The 20,340-nt window shown below is 47.8% G+C and overlaps 1 protein-coding gene across 1 annotated transcript; it reads left to right on the plus strand.

Moving 5' to 3' along the window:
- The first annotated feature begins 17,124 nt into the window (after nt 1-17,124).
- Nucleotides 17,125-20,340, plus strand: GADD45A (growth arrest and DNA damage inducible alpha). Its single transcript, XM_065409512.1, has 4 exons — nt 17,125-17,189; nt 17,354-17,455; nt 17,914-18,133; nt 19,587-20,340. Exons 1-4 carry the CDS (start codon nt 17,146-17,148, stop codon nt 19,698-19,700), a joined length of 480 nt encoding a protein of 159 aa, XP_065265584.1. The 5' UTR covers nt 17,125-17,145; the 3' UTR covers nt 19,701-20,340.

The following is a 20,340-nucleotide window of genomic DNA, read 5'->3' on the forward strand; positions in this document are numbered from 1 at the left end:
GGTATGCTTGACTACCCCTTGTCACTATATGGACATAGTCAGCTTAAAACCACTTGGCTGTCTGAAAACTTTTCATGTACTAGTATTACTGGTAACATCTATAGCAGGGGTAGCCAAACTTACTGACCCTCCAAGCCGCATACGACAATCTTCAGTTCGAGAGCCGGAGTGCACCAGCCTCGCTCCTGCTGAAGCCCCTATCCCTGGCAGGCGCACCCTGCAGTGCTGAAGCCCCAGACCCTCCTCCCCGCTGGGCAGAAGCCCCTACCCCATCACCCCACAGCAAGGCAGAGGTCCCAAGCTCCCCCCTGCACCAGTCTGGTAGGTGGAGAATGGGAAAGGGGCTCTGCGAGCTGCACTTTAATGGTAAAAGAGCTGCATGTGGCTCGCGAGCCGCAGTTTGGCCACCCCTGCTCTATAGTTTCCAATAACAGAGAGATTAAAGGGGGAAATGTCTCTGTATTTTCAGTTTGTTTACATTATGCATTTGACAGTACATTGTGTATAGTCAATTTAGGAGTTTCCCCATTCCAGTCCCCTGTTTTCCCCTGTTCTTTGTATGGGTCTTTCACACAGCAACAAAGGAGAAAAAACATAAACAAAGATAAGAAAGTGAGATTGTGAAACCAGAAACATTGGCAGGGGGACTCAGGGAGTGGAGTACAGTAATTCCTGAAACTGCTCTGAATCTCCTCTTTAAACTCACTAGATTTCAAGCTGACGATGTCCCTTCAAATTCTCTGAGCCAAATTCAGAGGTGAGTCAAAAGGTGAGACTTCATACAAAGTTATAGCAGTTTAACCAAAGGTGTGGTTTTAAACCGATTTAATCAAAAAGCTGTGCAAATACTCTAATTTAGGTTTAAACCAGGTTTATTTCAGTTAAACTGAAACAAGAGTGTCCAAGCAGCCTTTTGCAAGGACATAACGAATCTGGATTTAGACTACGTTAACACTATGAGGTAGGGGTGTTCCTAGCTCTGACTGAGCTAGTGCAAGTATCAATAGCAGGTTAGCTGGGGTAGCGTTGGTAACAGCAGCAGAGGCATGGCAGAGCTGTGCCCAGTATAAACCTGCCTGAAATCGGTGGGTTTGTGCTCAGAACGGCTGAGCTGTGTCTCCGCTGCCAATGCCTGTGCAACCGCCCTACACTGCTGAGCTAGCGGGGTCTGTGTACAGGAGCAGGAGAATCACACCTCTAGCTTGTGGTGTAAACATTGCCCTAGTTAGCAACTTTCGCCTAGAGATAAGACCTAAGGTGATGTAACTTACATCTTCTTCTGGACCCGCTGTACCATGTGAGTTATACCAGCTTAGGCCTTGTCTATACTGCAGAGTTTTGTTGGCAAAAGGCAGCTTCTGGCGGCAAACCAGTGGAGTGCAGTACACACTGCAATGCCACTTGTGGTGACAAAACTCTTCAGTTTTGGCAACAAAATAAAACCACCTCGACGAGAGACATAGGACTTCTTGCACAAAAGTTTTGTGAATGAAGTGCCAGTGTAGACGCTGCCGTTCATTATGTCAACATAACTGGCCTCCCCCATATCCCACAATGCCCGCTGTGACCGCTGTGCTCACTTTTTTGAACTCAGCTGCCCTGCAGGCATGCACCCTCCTCTTTCAAAGCTCCAGGAAGCTTTGACATTCCTCAGCACAGAGAGCTCACAGAGCTGCTCAGGATGCCGCTCCCGGTAGCTGAGAAGGTTGTAGGAGAACTGGAGGCAATCACAGAACCACAGGCAGGCAGGTAGGGCAGGCTGCTGCTGATGCAGAGTGGAGGGAAGAAGAGACTGCTGTGCTCAGGGGCGGCTCTAGCTTTTTTGCCACCCCAAGCATGGCAGTCAGGCTGCCTTCGGTGGCTTGCCTGCAGGAGGTCCCCGTTCCCGCGGCTTCGGCGTACCCGTACCCGCCGCCGAATTGCCGCCGAAGCGCTGGTGCCTGGAGCCGCCGCTGGCTGTGCTCTGCTGTGCAGAGCCAGGGGCTGATGTCGGGGGTGTCCTCCTCCCCATAGGCACCGGCTTATAATTTTCCCAGCTCCCACTCCACCCCTTCCCCCAAGACCCCACCCCCGCCCTGCCTCTTCCCACCCCCACTTCACCCCCGCCCCACCTCTTCCTGCCCCCTCCCCCGAGCACACCCCATCCCCGCTCCTCCCCCTCCCTCCCAGCGCCTCCTGCACGCCGGGGAACAGCTGTTCTGCGGTGTGAAGGAGGCGCTGGGAGGGAGGGGGAGGAGTTGATGGGCAGGGGCCACCAGCGGGGAACTTGGCTGCAGGTGGGTGCTAAGCACCTGCTAATTTGCCCATGCCACCCCCCCACCCCCAAGGATTGGTTGTTCAGGTTGCTATCTGAAAAAGAGACAGCACACCGACACACTCACTCTTCCCAACACACACCCTGTTTCTGTCTCTCCCCCAACACATACACTCCCTGTCACACACTCTCCCTCTTCTCCTCCCCCACATATACTTCAGTTGAAAAGCAGCTGGCAATCTAGTAGGATGCCTATGGATAGATGGGATTGAGAAACCTGCATCATGTGACTCTGTACCTGCTCCATGAAGCATTGCAAACCCTTCCCAAAGCACCCTGCGACCAGTTGCACAGTGGGATAGCTACCACAGTCAGGGCCGGCTCCAGACACCAGACGAGAAAGCACGTGCCTGGGGCGGCGCATTGTAAGGGGCGGCATTCTGGCCAATTTTGGGGTGGCCAGCCCAGCCCTGCAGGGGCACGAACTAGCGATCCCCGCCACTCACCGTGCCGCCGGGCTCCCCGGGACGCGCCACTCCCCGCCGCCTGCACCGGCCTCCGCCTCCCGCGCCGCTCTAAGCCCGGCCCGGCTGAGCCAGCACCTCCTGCAGCCCCCGGGGGCTCCGCCTGCCCGACCAGGAGAGGCACCCCAAGGCCGGAGGGCTACCCACGGGCGGAGGGAGCGGGCAGGTGCCGCCCTTCACCCCCCTGCAAGCCTCCACGCGCTCCCTGCGGCTGCCGTTTTTTTTTGCCTGGGACGGCAAAAAAGCTAGAGCCGGCCCTGACCACAGTGCACTGCTTTCTGTGTCGATGCAAGAGCTGCTAGTGTGGATGTGCTCTGAGCATGGTGTGGACATGCAACAGCGGTTTAATTAAAATGCTTTAATTAAAGCGCCATAACTTTTGTCGACAAAACCCTACAGTGTAGCCAAGGTCCTAGATTCTGTTAGGCTGAGAGGGCCAAATTCACAGGTGATGTGTTAGTTATGTGATAGCAAATGGGTGTGAATCTAAGGGAGAATTAGTAGGTCTCATTTACAAGCATGAAGGGGCTAGAAAAAGGCAAAAAGTTACCCCAGCTCAGAGCCGCCTCTCAATCTGTCTCTCTGTGTCTCAGTTTCTCATCCGTACAACAGGGATGTTAATACTGACTTACCCACCTGACATGGGCGTTATGAGGATTAATTTATTCATGCTTGGCAAAGGGCTAATTATTGCTATTAGCTTTTCAACGGAGTGCTCCTTCCAGGTCAGTGCTGAGTCACATTGGTGGGGCAGTGTGAGGAAGTTTGCACTCCTTCTGGCTGTGCAGTACGTGCACCTCTGGGAACACATAAGACTCGTGATTCCAGTGTAGTCCTTTCCTGGGAATTAAATTAACTGAAAACAGAAGAGCCCTCACTTGGCTATGAAAGGAGTGTTAACATCAGCAGTGAGTCGAATGCAGAGCCATGAAGCACTGCAAACCCGCCCTCATCCTGGCAGACTTCAGCAAATCATCACCTGAAGACTTGGCCTGTGCGCAAGGGTGCACAGAGGAGCTCCTCTACAAGAGGCATGTGTGGAGAAATACTCGAGCAGCTGCATCTCAGGCTAATTGCAGTTTCTTGACAGAGTTATCAGGGAGACCCATAAAGAGGGAATTACAAGCATCAACCTGGCAAATTATGAAAGTAGGGATTAAAGCTCAGAGTTTGTGTGAGAGCGAAACGCCTTCAGCACTTTTTGGCAGGTGATGAAAGGCAGATTTAGTGACAGCTGCCAGATGAGAATCAAGGGCCAACTGAATCCATATGGATCTCTAGCTTGTTGGCAAGTTCTGAATCTTCTAATGTATTGTGGTGGGAGTAATGGGGGAGCCTGACTCAGACAGCACTTCAGGACAGTCAGGATCACATCACCTTTATCTGACTTTAGCCAGAACCAATTTTGAAACACTCCATCCTGACCAGCTGATGTTAAGACAGCACTAAGCCTACCCTTCCCCCATTCCCTTAGCCACTTTTACAAGATAAATCTATAGGCTGGTCACAAAGCAGAGGAATCCCAGAATAACTGAGCCAGCTGAAAGACATTTAAAGGGAAATTGATTAAATCAGGTAATGACAGTAACTCATAGGCCCTCCATGCGTTCACAGGGGTGAAAGAACCCAATGATCTAGTGCATCAAGCTGGTTGAAACTCTGAATTTCTGTTCTGTGGGAAATCCTGACATTTCAAGATTGGTCCAAATCAGAACAAAACAACTAAAATTTCAAATTTCCTGCACAATGACATTTCAGACAAATTTTGTTTCCAAAATATCAAAATGACCTTATCTAAACATTTCCTTTCAATAAGCTCAAAGCACTTCACTTTGAGTTAGAATAGCCTAGAATACAAAAATCGAAAGAATAAAGTCAAAACAAAACTCTTTGATCTTATCAAAATAAAATGGTTTGCCCTTATCAAAGCAAAACATTCTGATAATTTTTCATCAAAAGTTTCCGTTAACTCAATATGTTCCTGTAAAACGTTTTGATTTTGTGGAATCAGCATTTTCTGAAATGTTCCATTGGAAAATCTTCGACCAGCTCTAGTCATCCCTAATAATACAAAGAATATAAAGAAAGACAAGATGAAACCACCTATTTGCTGTGGCAGAATTATCAGCCCCATATCAGTCTGTCTTTATGCTGTGTCTACTTCTAAAACCAAGTGGGAATCTTCATACGAGCAAAGGTAGATGGGATGCATTGCTACGCCTTTCCCTAAAACCTTGCTCACAAATCAGCAGGTCTGAAAGGATCTTAGTCCATACAAGAGAGGAGAATGGAGAGAGGTCTTTTCAGCAAAACAAATAGTGCATCTAAGTACACAAAGACATGCCACACTCTTCAAGGGGAAATGAATTATCCTGGCCAATATTTGACCCAGGATTAAAAATAATTGAGTAAGCAACTAGGCTGATCATGGTCCATTTGACAGAGGGAAAGGGTGCATCTGGTTTACCACTTTAAGTAAATCTGTTTTGGAAATCAACTCAAAAGTTCCCCCAAGTTCTAGCCAGCAACCTCAGCATGAGAGGGGGCCCTGATTCTGAAAATGCCAGGGTAGGACTATAGTGGAGAAGGATGAATCTGTGTCATTGTCAGAGCTTTTTTGAGCTTATCAGTAAAAGGAGAATGGAGGGGAATTGCCCTGTGCATGAAGATCCTGAGAAAAGACACATTTTTACAGCACTGCACAGGGTTTCTAATGTCCTGGCTTCAGGGGGTTACTGACACCCAGAAGAGAGAAATCGGCATTTTGTTTTGCAGTTGACTTTAAGACAGATTTGGCTCTACAAGCAGTCACAGATGGACTTGCACTGACAGTTTGTCTACGAAGTTTAAACCTGATCTCAATCTCGTGCAATGAAGTCTGAGATTTTTAGTTGCTAGGGATATGTAAAGATATAGTAAATTAACCGAACTTAATTCAGATCACCATCAAACAATGGTTCCACCTGTTTTGCTGTTGTCTTACCATCTGCCATCCCTCTACCTGCTGCAAAAGAAGCTATTCCCTTTCCCCATATGTGATACATATTGTTAAGTCATGTCATGTCACATCTGATACACTAAGTGCCACCTTAGAAGTGAGAAAAGGACAATACAATATGCAGGCTGAGCTAAGCTAGTGAAATGTGCCCACAACTGTTTTCTTGCCCATGTCAGAAGCAATTAAATTTTGTATTTAATTACCCTTTTATATTGTGCTATGGCAGATAGTAAGAGCTGAGTATGAAACTAACAGATGCTCAGATAAATGGTTCTATGTATAGCATACAGCATAAACCTTTACCTCATTTTGCTGCATGCTTCAAGCTATGATTTTAGAGGGTTTCAGACATGCATTACACTAGATTGACTTAATGTTCTGAAATCCAAGTTGCCATTTATAACAAGCAAAAAGCAAATCTGAAAACAAACAACAAGCCATATTAAACCACATTGTCAAGAAGTCTTTAACAGATTTTTCAGGGCCAGATCCTTAGCTGAGGTCTGTTGAAGTCAAGGGAGCTATGCTGTTTTACACCAGCAGAGGATCTGACCCTCCAGCTCTGTGTTTCTGTAGATAATGTACAATGAATGCAGGTCTTCTGGAAAAGGGAGGCTTGCTTCTTGGGGCAGCAGCTGAGAAAGCATGATCTCTGACATAGTTCTGATTATAATAAACCCTCCCCTGTAGGTCTTACAGGGTGAATGGGAACATATGGCAGCAAAAGTTCAAAGAGAAGCACTGGGCTGACTACTGTCCTTACAAAGCCTTACAGGTCAACTGTAGAATCTGAAAGTACAATCTACCACGTTACAGAAAGCCACTAGTTTACCAAATGAAGGGGTAAAGCCTAGTATAGGGGTCGGCAACGTTTGGCACACGGCTCGCCAGGGTAAGCACCCTGGCAGGCCGGGCCAGTTTATTTACCTGCTGACGCGGCAGATTCAGCCGATCGTGGCCCCCACTGGCCGCGGATCGCCGTCCCGGGCCAATGGGGGCGGCGGGAAGCGGCGCGGGCGAGGGATGTGCTGGCCGCGGTTTCCCGCCTCCCCCATTGGCCCGGGACGGCGATCCGCGGCCAGTGGGGGCCACGATCGGCTGAACCTGCCGCGTCAGCAGGTAAATAAACTGGCCCGGCCCGCCAGGGTGCTTACCCTGGCGAGCCGCGTGCCAAACGTTGCCGACCCCTGGCTTAGAAGCTAGCCAGAGAATAGCCTGATAGAAGTAGTTTGTGTTAGCTAAAGGTGGTGGGTTATCTTCTCCAGGAGTCTAAGGCCTGGGCTACACTAGTGGGGGGGTTCGAACTAAGATACGCAACTTCAGCTATGCTATTCGTGTAGCTGAAGTCGAAGTATCTTAGTTCGACTTACCTGGGTGTCCTCACGGCGGCGAGTCAATCGCCGCGGCTACCCTGTTGACTCCACTTACTCCTCCTGCCGAGGTGGAGTACAGGCGTCGATCCCTGATACATCGAACACTACCCACCGATCCGGCGGGTAGTATAGATGTACCCTAAGTTATACAGTGTTCATAGAAGGTAAGCAACTAGAAGGTAATAAGTAACAGTCAACATGATTTGTCAAGAACAAATCATGTCAAACCAACCTAATATCCTTCTTTGACAGTGTAACAAGACTTGTGGATAGGGGAAGAAGCAGTAGATGTGATATATCTCGACTTTGATAAGGGTTTTGATACTGTCTCACATGACCTTCTCATGAGCAAATTAGGAAAATAAAGCCTAGACAAACCTACTATAAGGTGGGTGCACAACTCGTTAGAAAACTGAAGGATAGTTATAAATGGTTCACAGTCAAGCTGGAAGGGCATAACAAGTGGGGTCCTGCAGGGATCAGTCCTGGGTCTGGTTCTATTCAATATCTTCATAAATCATTTGGATAATGGAATAGAGTGTACACATATAAAGTTTTCAGATGATACCAAGCTGGTAGGGGTTGCAAGAACTTCAGAGGACAAAATGATCTTTACAAAATGGAGAAATGGTTTGAAATAAATAGGATGAAATTCAATATGGATAAATGCAAAGTACTCCACTTAGGAAGAAAAAAATCAAGTCCACAAATACAAAATGGGAAATGACTGCCTAGAAAGGAGAACTGCAGAAAAGTATCTGGGGGCTATATGGGGTCACAAACTAAATATGAGTCAACAATGTAATACTGTTGCAAAAAAACCCAAACATCATTCTAGGATGTATTAGCACATCTGTTGTAAGCAAGACACGAGAAGTAATTCTACTGCCCTACTCAGCACTGATAAGGCCTCAGTGGAAGTATTGTGTCCAGTTCCGGGCAACACACTTCAGGAAAGATGTGGACAAATTGGAAAAAGTCCAGAGGAAAGCAGCAAAACAGATTAAAGATCTAAAAAACATAACCTACAAAGAAAGATTGAAAAAAGTGAGTTTGTTTAGTCTGGAGAAGAGAAGACAGAGGGGGGACATGATAACAGTCTTCAAGTATGTGAAAGGTTATTAATAAAGACGGGGGATAAATTGTTCTCCTCAACAACTGATGACAGGACAAGAAGTAATGGGCTTAAACTGCAGCAAGGGAGATTTAGGTTAAACATTAGGAAAAACTTCCTAACTTTAAGGATAGTTAATCACTGGAACAAATTTCCTAGGGTGGTTGTGGAATCTCCGTCATTGGAAGTTTTTAAGAAAAGGTTAGACAAACAACTGTCAGGTATGATCTAGATAATACTTAGTCCCGCCTCAGTGCAGTGAAAAAACCTATCGAGGTCCTTTCCAGTCCTACACCTCTATGATAAGCAAGTATCAGATAAAAAAGGCTATGTATAAACTAAGCTTCCAAACCAGGACTAGTTAAAATAGATAAAAGAGTTGCTCTAGCATAGAGGGTGATGGGCAATCTCCTCACCCCTAATTGCCCAGACCACCATCTCCTTTCCATCAGAGCAAGAATTTCAATGGAAAACAATCACATGCGTCTTCTACATCTCAGTAATCACCAGCAAAATGAATCCCAGTCCCTCCTGTAGGGAGATAAGTGGCAAAGGTGGTGGCAACCTGTTAAAAATACAAGTATAATTCAAAGGTAATCCTGCACCTTCCTCAAAGCCAGGGAAAAAAAACAAAACCCCAACAGGTTAGCTAAGGTAGAAAGTGAAATGCAAACTTGAGCCCCAGATCTCTGTCCAAGCTGAGCAATATTCTGTGCAGAACAAGAGGGGGAAGAGACAACATTGGTTTTAAGCCACTTTTGAATGGGGAAGTCTGAGATTGTATGCAGCCTTTTGTTTAGCTGTTCATTTGCATTTTATAAGAGTACTTCTTGGTAAGGCCAAAGGTAAAGTATACATGTAAATATTTGGCGTAATATTGCAGAACAGAAAGGGACAGTAGGTTTTGGTGTGGTATTGTTATACATAGGCATGTGTATAGCTATTGAGTTTAACTATTGTATATTCAGAGTTATTCAGTGCAGCACGGTTATACACAGGTAGGGTAGGTTTGAGATTGTTATACACAGATACATGGCTGGTTTGTGCAGCATTGTGTTCAGGTTGAATTTATTCAGTGATTGATATTTTTTGAGAGATAGTACAGTGGAACTTTAGCCCTGAGGCACTGCCACTTGTTTCCTGTGTGTTGGCTCTTCAAAGAAGTTACAGACTGTCTGATTTAAGAAGAGATCTATTCCCTTTCCTCTTTTCATATTTCGTTTAGCTATGTTGTAATTTTCCTATGAGTCACAGTCTTTGCTGCTTCAGTTAATATCTTTTATTGCTTTTTTGTAGGTTTGGGGTGTATCTCCGGGAATGTAGCAGTGTAAGGTCAGTGGAGCTGCACTGATTTACACCAGCTGAGGACTGGGCTGTGATTTTTTATTAATCTCTCTGGTCTGTCAAAGGTTTTGTAAAGTCTGATCAAAATGGCAGGATTTGGGGGCAGTGCCAGAAAATGTGTATGTGGCAACTAAAGATGCCATCCAGGGCTTAAAGAGATAAGACACTGAACAAAATGGAAGGCTTCTCACAGTACCTTTTAGAAAAGTTATTTTGTTAATATTGCAGTGATTGCAAATAACTACCTGGCTTTTGGAGAGAAGCATAGCCTGAAGGGCCAAGCCTCAAGTTTGAAGTAACTAGATTCCCTAGAATGAAATGCTCACCTCCCATCAGTTCTAACATAGATCAGTTTGGTTCCATGCAGCTTTTTGTGCGGGGTCATTCAGGTCAGGTCTGACAGTGTGGATCCACCTGTGAGAATTACTATTTATTTGGGCTTATTTAAACCATACATTTAAAAAGTGCCATGATGCTAGGAGGAGGGCCTAACCCTAAAAGCTTCTGGAATGTGCTGAGCAGCCTCAAATCCCACTGAAGTAGGGTGACCATCCGTCCCACTTTTAACGGGACAGTCCAGTATTTAAGCCCTATTGCAGGTGTCTCGCCTTTTTTTAAAAAACGGGCAAATTGTCACGTATTTTCTGCTCCCCCTGCTGGTCAGTCAGTGGTCAGTCAGCGCAGCCCCAGCCGTGTCTTCTTTGTGGCTGGTGAGCGAGTGCGGCCAGGTGGTGGCTCGTCAGTGAGAGCACGTGGTGGCCTCAGGCCAGGTGGAGAGGCGGGAAGATGACACATCAGGTAGCCCCGTGTGTGAGGGGGTAGGGGTGTGTGTCACCCCTCGCCATGTGAAACCTTAAGCAGGGGTTCTCAATTGAGGTCTGCAAGAGCAGACGATGCTGAAACCCAGGGTCTGAGCCCCAGCGCCGCTCATGGGGCTGCAACCCTGATCCCCGGCGCCCACCGCGGGGCTGAAGCCGATGCCACGGGGGGGTGGGGGTGGGGAGTTTAAAACCCTGATTCCCAGTGCCCACGACAGGGCTGAAGCCAGAGCCGGGGGAGGTGTGGGGGGGGACCGAAGCCCTGATTCCTAGCGCCTGCTGTGAGGCTGAAGGCAGGAGCCGCGGGGCTGAATCTTGGATCCCCGGTGCTCTCCATGGGGCAGAAGCCCCCTGAGCAGAGTTGGGAGGCACCGGGAATGTTGCCACCCCAAACGGCAGCTCCACACCTCCTTCTCTCTCTGCCCTCTGGCCAGTTCAGAGGAGGGAAACTGGAGCTGGGCAGTGCGGGGCAACTGCTCCTCTGGCTGGTGCCATGGAGCAGGCAGCCAGGGTGTTCCCTCCTCTCCTGCTGGCTGCTCCTCAGCTCCCAGCCCCCTTTTCTCATGCAGCTGGTAAGTGCCGTAGGGGTGGGGCTAGGGTGACCAGACGTCCTGATCTTATCGGGACTGTCCCAATATTTGCTTGTTTGTCCCACGTCCTGACCGATGTGCGGTCGGGACACTGGACAAACAAGCAATTTTGCCCTCCCGGAAGGGCTCTTGCCCCACCCCCGCCCCGGCTCCGCCCCCTCCTCCCCCCATTGGCTCCCTCCCCAAATCCCCGTCCTGGCCTCGCCTCTTCCCCAAGCATGTGGCATTCCTCCTCCCTCCCAGGCTTGCCACTGTAATGGCTCCCAGCACCCTGAGCTACCCCCTGTCCGCACACAGCCCCTAGCTACCCCCTCACTTCACCCTGAGCTACCCCCTGCCCATCCACAGCCCCTAGCTACCCCCCCCGCACCCTGAGCTACCGCCTCCGCACACACAGCCCCCAGCTACCCCCTTCGCTGCACCCTGAGCTGTTTTCAAACTTTTTGAGCTGACTCCCCCCACACCTTTGAGTTACAATTTTTGGTTGTGCCTCCCTCCCGTCACAACCAAGACAGGCTGGGTGGCCTCTTGAGGTGAGTCAGGGGGTGAAGGTGGCACTCCCTCCCCAGCCCCGCCATGTGGCACTGGCTTGAGCCCTGCTGGCCCCTGCCCCCCAAAATAGAAGTCTACTACGTCTATGCCCAAGGCCACCCCCCCCCAGACCCCTGAGGACCCCCTTTCCTTGCTGAGCTCTGGAGTTTTTATAGCATGGTGGGGGGCTACTGCATAATTCTGATTGATTGCTGTTGAATATGAGCAATTTTACAAGGTGTCCCATATTCAGCATAGGGAAATATGGTCACCCTACACTGAAGCCAATGGGAGCTGAGGGTGCACTTTGCCTTCGAGGTGGCTCTCAGCACTTCACAGTTATCAGTGGTACCTTATCAGCAAGGGGCAGATATAAAGTGTAACCATGGTGTCCCTTGTAGAGATAGTGTTGTTATTTTAAGACTCTGTGCCATATTTAGGGACCCTGTGCCCTTCAGAGCCCAACAGATCCAAATTTATGTGCATCAGAGAGTAAAGTATTCTGAATCCAATAACGGTCTAAGACAGAAAGCATGTTTTCTAGGAGAAACATCTAAGGGTGACCACCAACCCCAAGACTCTCTGTCTAACCATCTGATTTACCACACAGTTTAATACAGGAAGCTTCCTCCAGTTAAAATCTTTGGTGAAAAGATCACATCAGGCACGTGCATGACTTACAGAATGTGCAGGGCAGAATTTAGCGATGGCAGAAGATGACACAATTAACACGTGTATAATTAAAAACCATGTTATAACAACAACGAGGCGTCCGGTGGCACCTTAAAGACTAACAGATTTATTTGGGCATAAGCTTTCGTGGGTAAAAAACCCCCACTTCTTCAGATGGGGTATTTACCCATGAAAGCTTATGCTCAAATAAATCTGTTAGTGTTTAAGGTGCCACCGGACTCGTTGTTTTTGTGGCTACAGACTAACACGGCTACCCCTCTGATACATGTTATAATAAAAGTTATAGACATGAGAAACCTGTAGGCTCCTAAAAACAAACCCAAATGTTCCACAAAGTCACTGACAAAAGCTCCTATATTCTTTTGAGGACAATGTATGGAGAGGACATTAACCCCAGCACTTAAATGCCTAATAAGGCCAGATGTTCAGAAAGCCATCAAGGCTGCGGGATAGGCTGCATTGTGTAATCAGGATATACAGTATCTGCTGCACACACGTCCCTTCCACCTTCTTCTACTCACTCTTGGCACTTTATTAGTATAAGTAATTTGAATTGCTGCACAATTAAAATGATAAAATACTTAAAGTAAATAAAAAAAGCAGAGGGGATATTTCTTTACCAGCTTCTTGGAGAAAAACAGACACAAACCTATTAAGTTGTGGCTGCATTTTTCGCTTCAGAGTTGCCAGCTCTCTGTATTGTATTGGAAGTCCTGCAATATTTTGTGCTTTGTTCTTAAAGCCCCAGCTGTTGGAGTCAGATTATGAGCCAAGTATCTCAACTTTCATTAAAAAAAGCAAAATAAGTCTCTAGCCCCCCTGGTTGTGAAGAACAACTTGAAAAATGTGACTTGAGTGTACCCTAAAGGCCTAGAAACAGGATGGCAAATTAAAGAGAAGCCCATTTTTTTTTAAAAATTCATTATTTTTAAGCCAGTGTTATGATTTTGGGGGGGGCCTGACTTGTGATTTTTGAATGCTTGGGGTTGGCAATATTGCACTTAAGAAATTCTGGTACAGAAGGAAAAGTGATATCATTGGGCCAAATGTTTCTCTCAGTTATCTGAGTAGAAACCAGAGTGACATCCTCGATCCTGGTACTAAGCACATACCAAATTAACTCAGCCTAAAACATTCCCAGTTATGCAGCGAAATGCAGCGCCCAACTCCCTCATTTTAAGCACCAACTCACCTCCGTGCCACCCATAGTTTCTATCTCACTTTTATCACAGTGAATTATTGACATAATGCTGATTCATGCAATGGATATGATAGAAAACTTTGTACCTATGCTAAATCAGAGGCACCTGAATGTAATGTCACTGAGAGCTGTACTGGCAATTGGCCAAGGGCTAGACCTGGCTTGCATGTACATTTATCCCCAGTAGACGATTGAATGTGGGCCTTAAAATGATATGAGAGTCATTTCTTTTCTCAGGGGCTGCCCATTGTGCGGCACAAAGTCTAAAGTGTGATTTCAGTCAACGAGCTATCACTGCTCCCCTCTCAAGGAAAGTACAAGTTCAGGCACTTCACACTTCTAATGGTGATATGACTTCATATTTCAGGATTTTTTAAAACAGATCCAGCCCCGACTCCAGCTGATTGCCAACACAGATGTCACTGACTTTACCTTTGGGCATCTTCTTGCTTTAGCCAGTAACAGCGCCTCCCCCCTCCCCGAACCTCTCCCCACTGACCCCTATGCCCAGCACCACCTGCCAAGAGACCCCTCCACAGAGTGGGGACAGGAGCGGAGCCCTGGGTGGGGGTCAGGCAGCAGGGACCCCGGACCCCGCCGTGCAGGGCCGTGCGGCAGCCCCGAGTTGCTGGACCCCGCCGCACGGGGCTGGGTGGTAGGGCAGCCAGGCAGCAGCCCAGACCCCAACCCCGCAGGGCTGGCCAGCAGCCTCAGACCTGGACCCTCTGGGGCTGTGCGGTGACCCCGGATCTCTGTTGTGTGGAGCCGGGCGGCAGCCCTGGACCCCAGACTCCTGCTGTGCGGGGCCTGCCGGTAGCCCCAGACCACGCTGTGCGGCCCAGCGGCCTTTAGCACACAGCTGGGCCACAGCTGTGCGATAATTGGGCTGCATGCGGCCCATAGGTTGAGAACCGCTGGCCTAGAGACAGTTTTCTGTCATTTCTACTGCATGAGTCAGCATAATCTTACGTCATTAACTTACTGTAATAAATGTGAGATAACAGATTTGGGTGGTACAGAAGTGAGGAAGAGTTGAGAAATGCATTTCAGTGCATGAATGGGAATACTTAGAGTGATTTGGTCTGATACGCACTTACCACTTACTTATTTCCAGTCTATTGTTTTTCCTCCAGTTACCATCCCTTAACCAGGGAGATCAGATTTTTGAAGTGGAAAACCAGGGCAGTTGCCATGGTAGGTTGTGGGTGGAGAGGCCAGTGCTCTGCCTGGGCATTAAGAGGCACCTATGACACTGCCCTCCAGAGCTAGCCATGTGCCCCACCTCCAGAAGAGAAACCAGGACTGTTACCGAAAAGGATGAAGTGGGAGAAAACAGTCCTTACATCCCAGTGCTCCCTTTAGTCAGGGCTTCCACAGTCTCAGCCCCACCTCTTGCAGGCTTTGCTCCCTTTTTAATTTTAGTCCAACCTTACTTCCTTATTGGTGCTCTGAGTTTCTGTCACCCCAAGTTCTTGGTGCTTTATCTTCTCTCTCTGTTCTCTGCTCCCTATGCTTTCCCTCTTCCTCCAACCAGCATTACTTACACAGCTTTCCTCTTCTCTTGCATCAGCTCTCCCTCAAGCTTCTTCTCAGTCTCCCACTTATCCTCTCCAATGTCTCTTTCCTTGCTCGTTCTCTTCCCACTTCTATCACAAGGTGGCGAAAAGAGAGGGGAGACATCTTGCCAGGGGAATGGGGTACCTGAAAGTAAAAAAGGATCTGTTGGAAGGAAGAGGGGGAGGGGCAGAAATCAGAAGAGAAGTAGCTGGAGAAGGTTGGAGGCCAGAAATGGAGGCCCTAGGGTAGAGAGAAGGAATCTAAAAATATGCCTGGAGTCCAACAATAGATAGGGCTGGACATGAGGGGTGCAGGAAAGTGACCTAAACTGAAGACAGGAGACAGAAATGGAGCTGCTGTGTCACAGGCAGGAAATGATGTCAGAGTGCACGGCTGAGAAATGGCCCTCAGGAGCTCCAGAGCAGCACACAAGGCCAATGAGGCAGCCATGTCTTCCAGTACTCACTCAGAGAAACTGAGACTAACCCAACCAGGAGGGGGAGACAGGTCCCATAAACTGGAAAATTCCCAGTAACCCAGCTCCCCCTGACTGTAACCATAATGCTGGCTAGCAAAGTGTTGGCTCTGCCAGATCAGCATTCTGGCCCTGACCCAGAAAAGCACATGCTTAAACATTAAGTGCTTTTGTGGATTAGTGCCAGAGCATTCAGCACCTTGCAGCATTGAGCCCTCGGTGGGTATTTGTGGGTGTAGACAATTTTTGGCTTACTAAGCCTATGGAGTCCTGATTTTTAGGAGTCAAGGGCCAGATCCTGAGCTTGTATAAATCCACATAGTTACTTGGACTTAAATGGAGCTATGCCAATTTATATCAGCTGAGAATCTGGCCCCTACTTTCTAGTTACAGCTGCTTCACAATCACTGTCTTATATTACAAGTGACTGGTGACCTCTCTTCTGATGTTAATGAATACTATTAGTAACACTTACAATGGCATTCTTCAAACATATGTTAAAAATGGGTATGCCATAATAATAGGGTGACCAGATGTCCCGATTTTATAGGAACAGTCCCGATTTTGGGGTCTTTTTCTTATATAGGTTCCTATTACTCCCCACCCCCGTCCCAATTTTTCACACTTGCTGTCTGGTCACCCTACATAATAACCACGTGCCCAATAATACTGTTTTGTGTTTCCTAAGCACCTTCCATCTGAGGTCCTCATACAACTTTCACCAGCATTAATGAACCAAGTCACACAACATCCCTGGGAGGTGTTCAGATGGGGAAACTGAGGCACAGAAACCAGATTTTCTATTTTTTAAAGGTGCACTGGGCACCCCCAGCTCCCATTGCAAGTCAACAGCTACAGGGAAGTCAAGGGGGGCTGGGGATACTTAACACCTCTCCAAATGGAGCCATATGCATGCCAAAGTCATGCAGCAGCCGAGGTGGATACAGAAACCGGGTCCCTCCCCTGCCCATGCCCTGTGACATCTGGGTGGCAGGTCACACACCCCACTACTGAAATGCTTCCCTCCATTGAATTCAATGCAGGAGTTCAATGAACAGCAGCTGGAAGGGACAACGCGCTGCACGCGAGCAGCTACACTTGGCTTTTCTAACCTGCTTACTAACAACTACTATTGTCCTGGTGCTTTGCGAGCACTAAGCCCCGGCAACAGCTTTGCCCAGCAGCCCCCTCCCCCACACAAAGGGGGGAGAAATGTGCACCGACCAGAAAAACAGCTGAAGCAGCCCACAGAGGCTGCAGGGATGATCGACAGCGCCCTGCCACCGCAGACCCCGCCTCCCAACCCATTTGCCCCGCCAATCGGCAGGAGAGGCGCCCGCTGTCGTCCCGCGCCCGGCTTCCCAGCCCCCTCCTTTCACCGGCGGGGCCCGGGCAAAAGGGGCAAGCGGGCCGCGAAACCACATTTGCATGGCCCAATGGGGCGGCCGCATGCAAATGAGGAAGGAGACGGTTGGCTGGATGTTGGCAGGATAACCCCGGCCGAGGCCGCCTTTGTCGCTCAGAGGCTGCGGCGCTGCTGGCGGGTGTAGGCGGCGCGGCGGGGGCAGGGGCTGCAGCTGGGGAGGCGCAAGTTCGTGTGAGGGTCGCGGCGGGGCCCCCGCCGGTGTGTCGGGCGGGGCGGGGCACGCTCCGGCGCTACCCGCGGCTGCACTATGACTTTGGAGGAGCTGCCTGGAGAGCAGCAGGCGATGGGCAGGTACAGCGGGGCGGGGGGCTGCTCGCGGCGGGACGGTAGCGCTGCGGGGCTGCCTGTCAGCCGATCGCACCGCCGGGGGGACGAGGGGATGCCGGGGCGGGCGCAGCGAGGACTCTGCCCGGGGGCGGCTGACAGGAGCCTCGGCTTGTTCTTGCTGCTCTCAGGATGGAGACGCCGGGGAGCGCGCTGGAGGAAGTTCTCAGCAAAGCCCTGAATCAGAGGAGCGTCACCGTCGGGGTCTACGAGGCTGCCAAGCTGCTCAACGTGTAAGTGAGGAGGCCAGAGGCCCCCGGCTGCCTTCTGCTGTTGTCTGGTAATCCCCTGTTCCCCGGGGCGAGGTGCCCCTGGGCACAGCCTGTGCGCTGTGCTGGGCTAACCGCCTCACACCCCTGGTGTGCGGAGAGCACATCTCTGTGCATGTACAATGCCGGGGGAAGTACACCTGTGTGCGTGTAGAGCAGGGCCAGGGGAAGTACACCTGTGTGCATGTAAAGCAGATAAATAGGGATGCATTTGTATCGACTACATGTATGTACACAGGTCTCACCTTGTGAACATACGTGTACATTTGGTTGCTCGTGGCTCAGACACACCATCAGCCTGCATAGTAGCTTCTGCATATGTATAAGCTGTGACATTGTTTGCTTCATCCGTGTGTGTCTGTGTTAAATATGTAATTGTGTGTTAGCTGTGACTAATCAGGCTGTATTGTTTCATCCTTCAGGGATCCGGATAATGTGGTGCTTTGTTTGCTAGCGGCAGATGAGGAGGATGATCGGGATGTTGCTTTGCAAATCCACTTCACCCTGATCCAGGCTTTCTGCTGTGAGAATGACATTAACATTCTGCGAGTGAGCAACCCTAGCCGACTGGCTGAGCTGCTGCTTCTGGGGGCAAGTGGGGGAGCTGAGCAGCCTGCAGACCTGCACTGTGTGCTTGTCACAGTAAGTGACCATCTCCTCCTCCCTCCCCAGTAGCAGGAGCACAAAAGACTCACTGACACAGAGCTCCCTTTCTGCTGCTTAAGCTGGGTCTCCGAGGCCTGTTTCTCACCTGATTACAGTTGGATTTGCTTTAGAGATGAGCTAAGATATGCATTTGGGTAAGATATTGAACACACCCACAGCTTTATGGAGTTTGGGATCTAGGGTTCTGCCCATTATATATTCAAATCTGGGTTTACACCCTCCACCCCCAGATCTGGGAGTGCTCAGATCTGGGACTTAGATCAGGCCTATCTTTAACTTGCTATGGGGAATGACATGCCCTTTTCTCTACTTCATTATTTCCTGTACTAAGGACATTGGATCAGAGCTGTTCCTGATTTGATCATCAAGATTTTCCCCATATGGGCATGTTCAAACATGTTCAAGATCCTGCCAGCAGCAGAGAGATCTCCATGAGTCACCTTGCTACAGCAGCCTCTTCTATTTGTTATTCCTTATTACAAATTGGCTCAGAGTAGAGATTAGATAGCACAGGTTAGTTGCTGGAGTGAGAAGAAATTTTCATTGAAGGTTTTTGGCAAGTCTGAACACTTTAGTAATAATTTCTTAACTCTAGCCCAGGGTCAAAAGTTACTGTGTACATTTCTCTGGAGAAAAATAGGGAAATAATTCAACTCAATTGAAATTCATCTGCTCTTTAGAGAGAGAGAGCAGGAATTGGATCAATAATTTTCTGTTTAAAAAGTAGAGGGAGTTTATATTCATGCAGCTCCTATTTTAATATTTTTCCCTATACTAAAAATAATCCTCAAAACACTTGTTCAGTATTTCCATTATGCCCATACTGCAGAAGAAACATGAAAGGAATCTTAAGTGGTCTTGTTTGCTTTGCTGTTCTGGGTTATAGGTTTAGATGCAATAGTATAGGTGCAGTATAATGTTAAAGCTATTTTCTACCACTTCTCTACAATATCCTGACACTCTCATGGAACTCTCACTGAAATGAGTGGGAGTTATGGCCCATTATATATAATCCTGTATTTTCAAATAAGAAGCCAGATTATTAATGTTTGTGCGTGGTTTTCAGCAAGATTAACACTAGAATGAAACAAAATTTCAAGACATCAAGAAAATGCCAGTACATAAACTAGGAATGTATTTAAAATGCTCTGACCACTAGATCACACCTCCACCACAGCCAGATTCTGAAGCCCTTACTCAGCTTTTAAATGTTGAATCCCTGTTGCAAATCATGTATATAGGATAGGATTTCACAAAACCTCTAAAGGGCTTGAGGAGACTATTTGTATCAAACTACAATCTGAGTTCAAGGATCCAGCTTAGCTTTGCATTTGGATGTTAGTTGTATGTTAGTTAGTAGCACCGTCTTTTTGCACTAGTGATTTAAGACCATTCAGTTTTGTTTTGAAACAACTCTATTTTTTTCCAGAATCCCCATGCGTCTCAATGGAAGGATCCAGCACTGAGTCAGCTGATTTGCTTTTGCCAGGAAAATCGCTACAAGGATCAGTGGGTCCCAGTGATTAATCTCCCTGAGCGATGATGGCATTTGGATGAAAACTAATTGAACAAAATTGCACTGAAATTTTGAAATACTTTAGCAGTTGGTCAGGAAGTAAATCCCTATACCTGACGAACGGATTACAAACAACTGATGTCAAGTGGGTAGACTGAGATTGAACAACATGGTGTGTGGGACTGAAGGAAGTTGACTTTGCAGCCAGAAAGTTATGGGAATGAAAAAAGAACCTGTGCTGAAAGAGTTATAAGCAAGTGTGTCACTAAAGGAACTAAAAACCAGGCAGGAAGATTTAAGAAGCTGCATGGTTGAGTTACTTTCAAAATGCACCAAACACGTTGAAGTTTTAAAAGTGCAACTAGTAGTTTCTGGTTTCAAACACCTTTAACACGAAAGAGCAAAAAGGTTAATCAAAACTTTTTTAAAAATTTATTGTATTTTGGGACGTTGATGCTCAAGGTTTTATTCTAAGATATACTAAGTTATTTTATGATATTGATGAAGATTTTATTTATGCTATGAACTTCAGAACCAGAATACCCTTAAGCAACTGGTATACAACTACACCACTTTTTTTAATAAAATAAAATGTTAAAACAGCTACATTTAATATAAATTTGTTTGAAACTGGATGGTGTTTATTTTACTGAAATAAAAATTTAAA

This window comes from Emys orbicularis, chromosome 8 (genome assembly GCF_028017835.1).
Source record: "Emys orbicularis isolate rEmyOrb1 chromosome 8, rEmyOrb1.hap1, whole genome shotgun sequence".
In the NCBI taxonomy this organism is placed as follows: Eukaryota; Metazoa; Chordata; order Testudines; family Emydidae; genus Emys; species Emys orbicularis.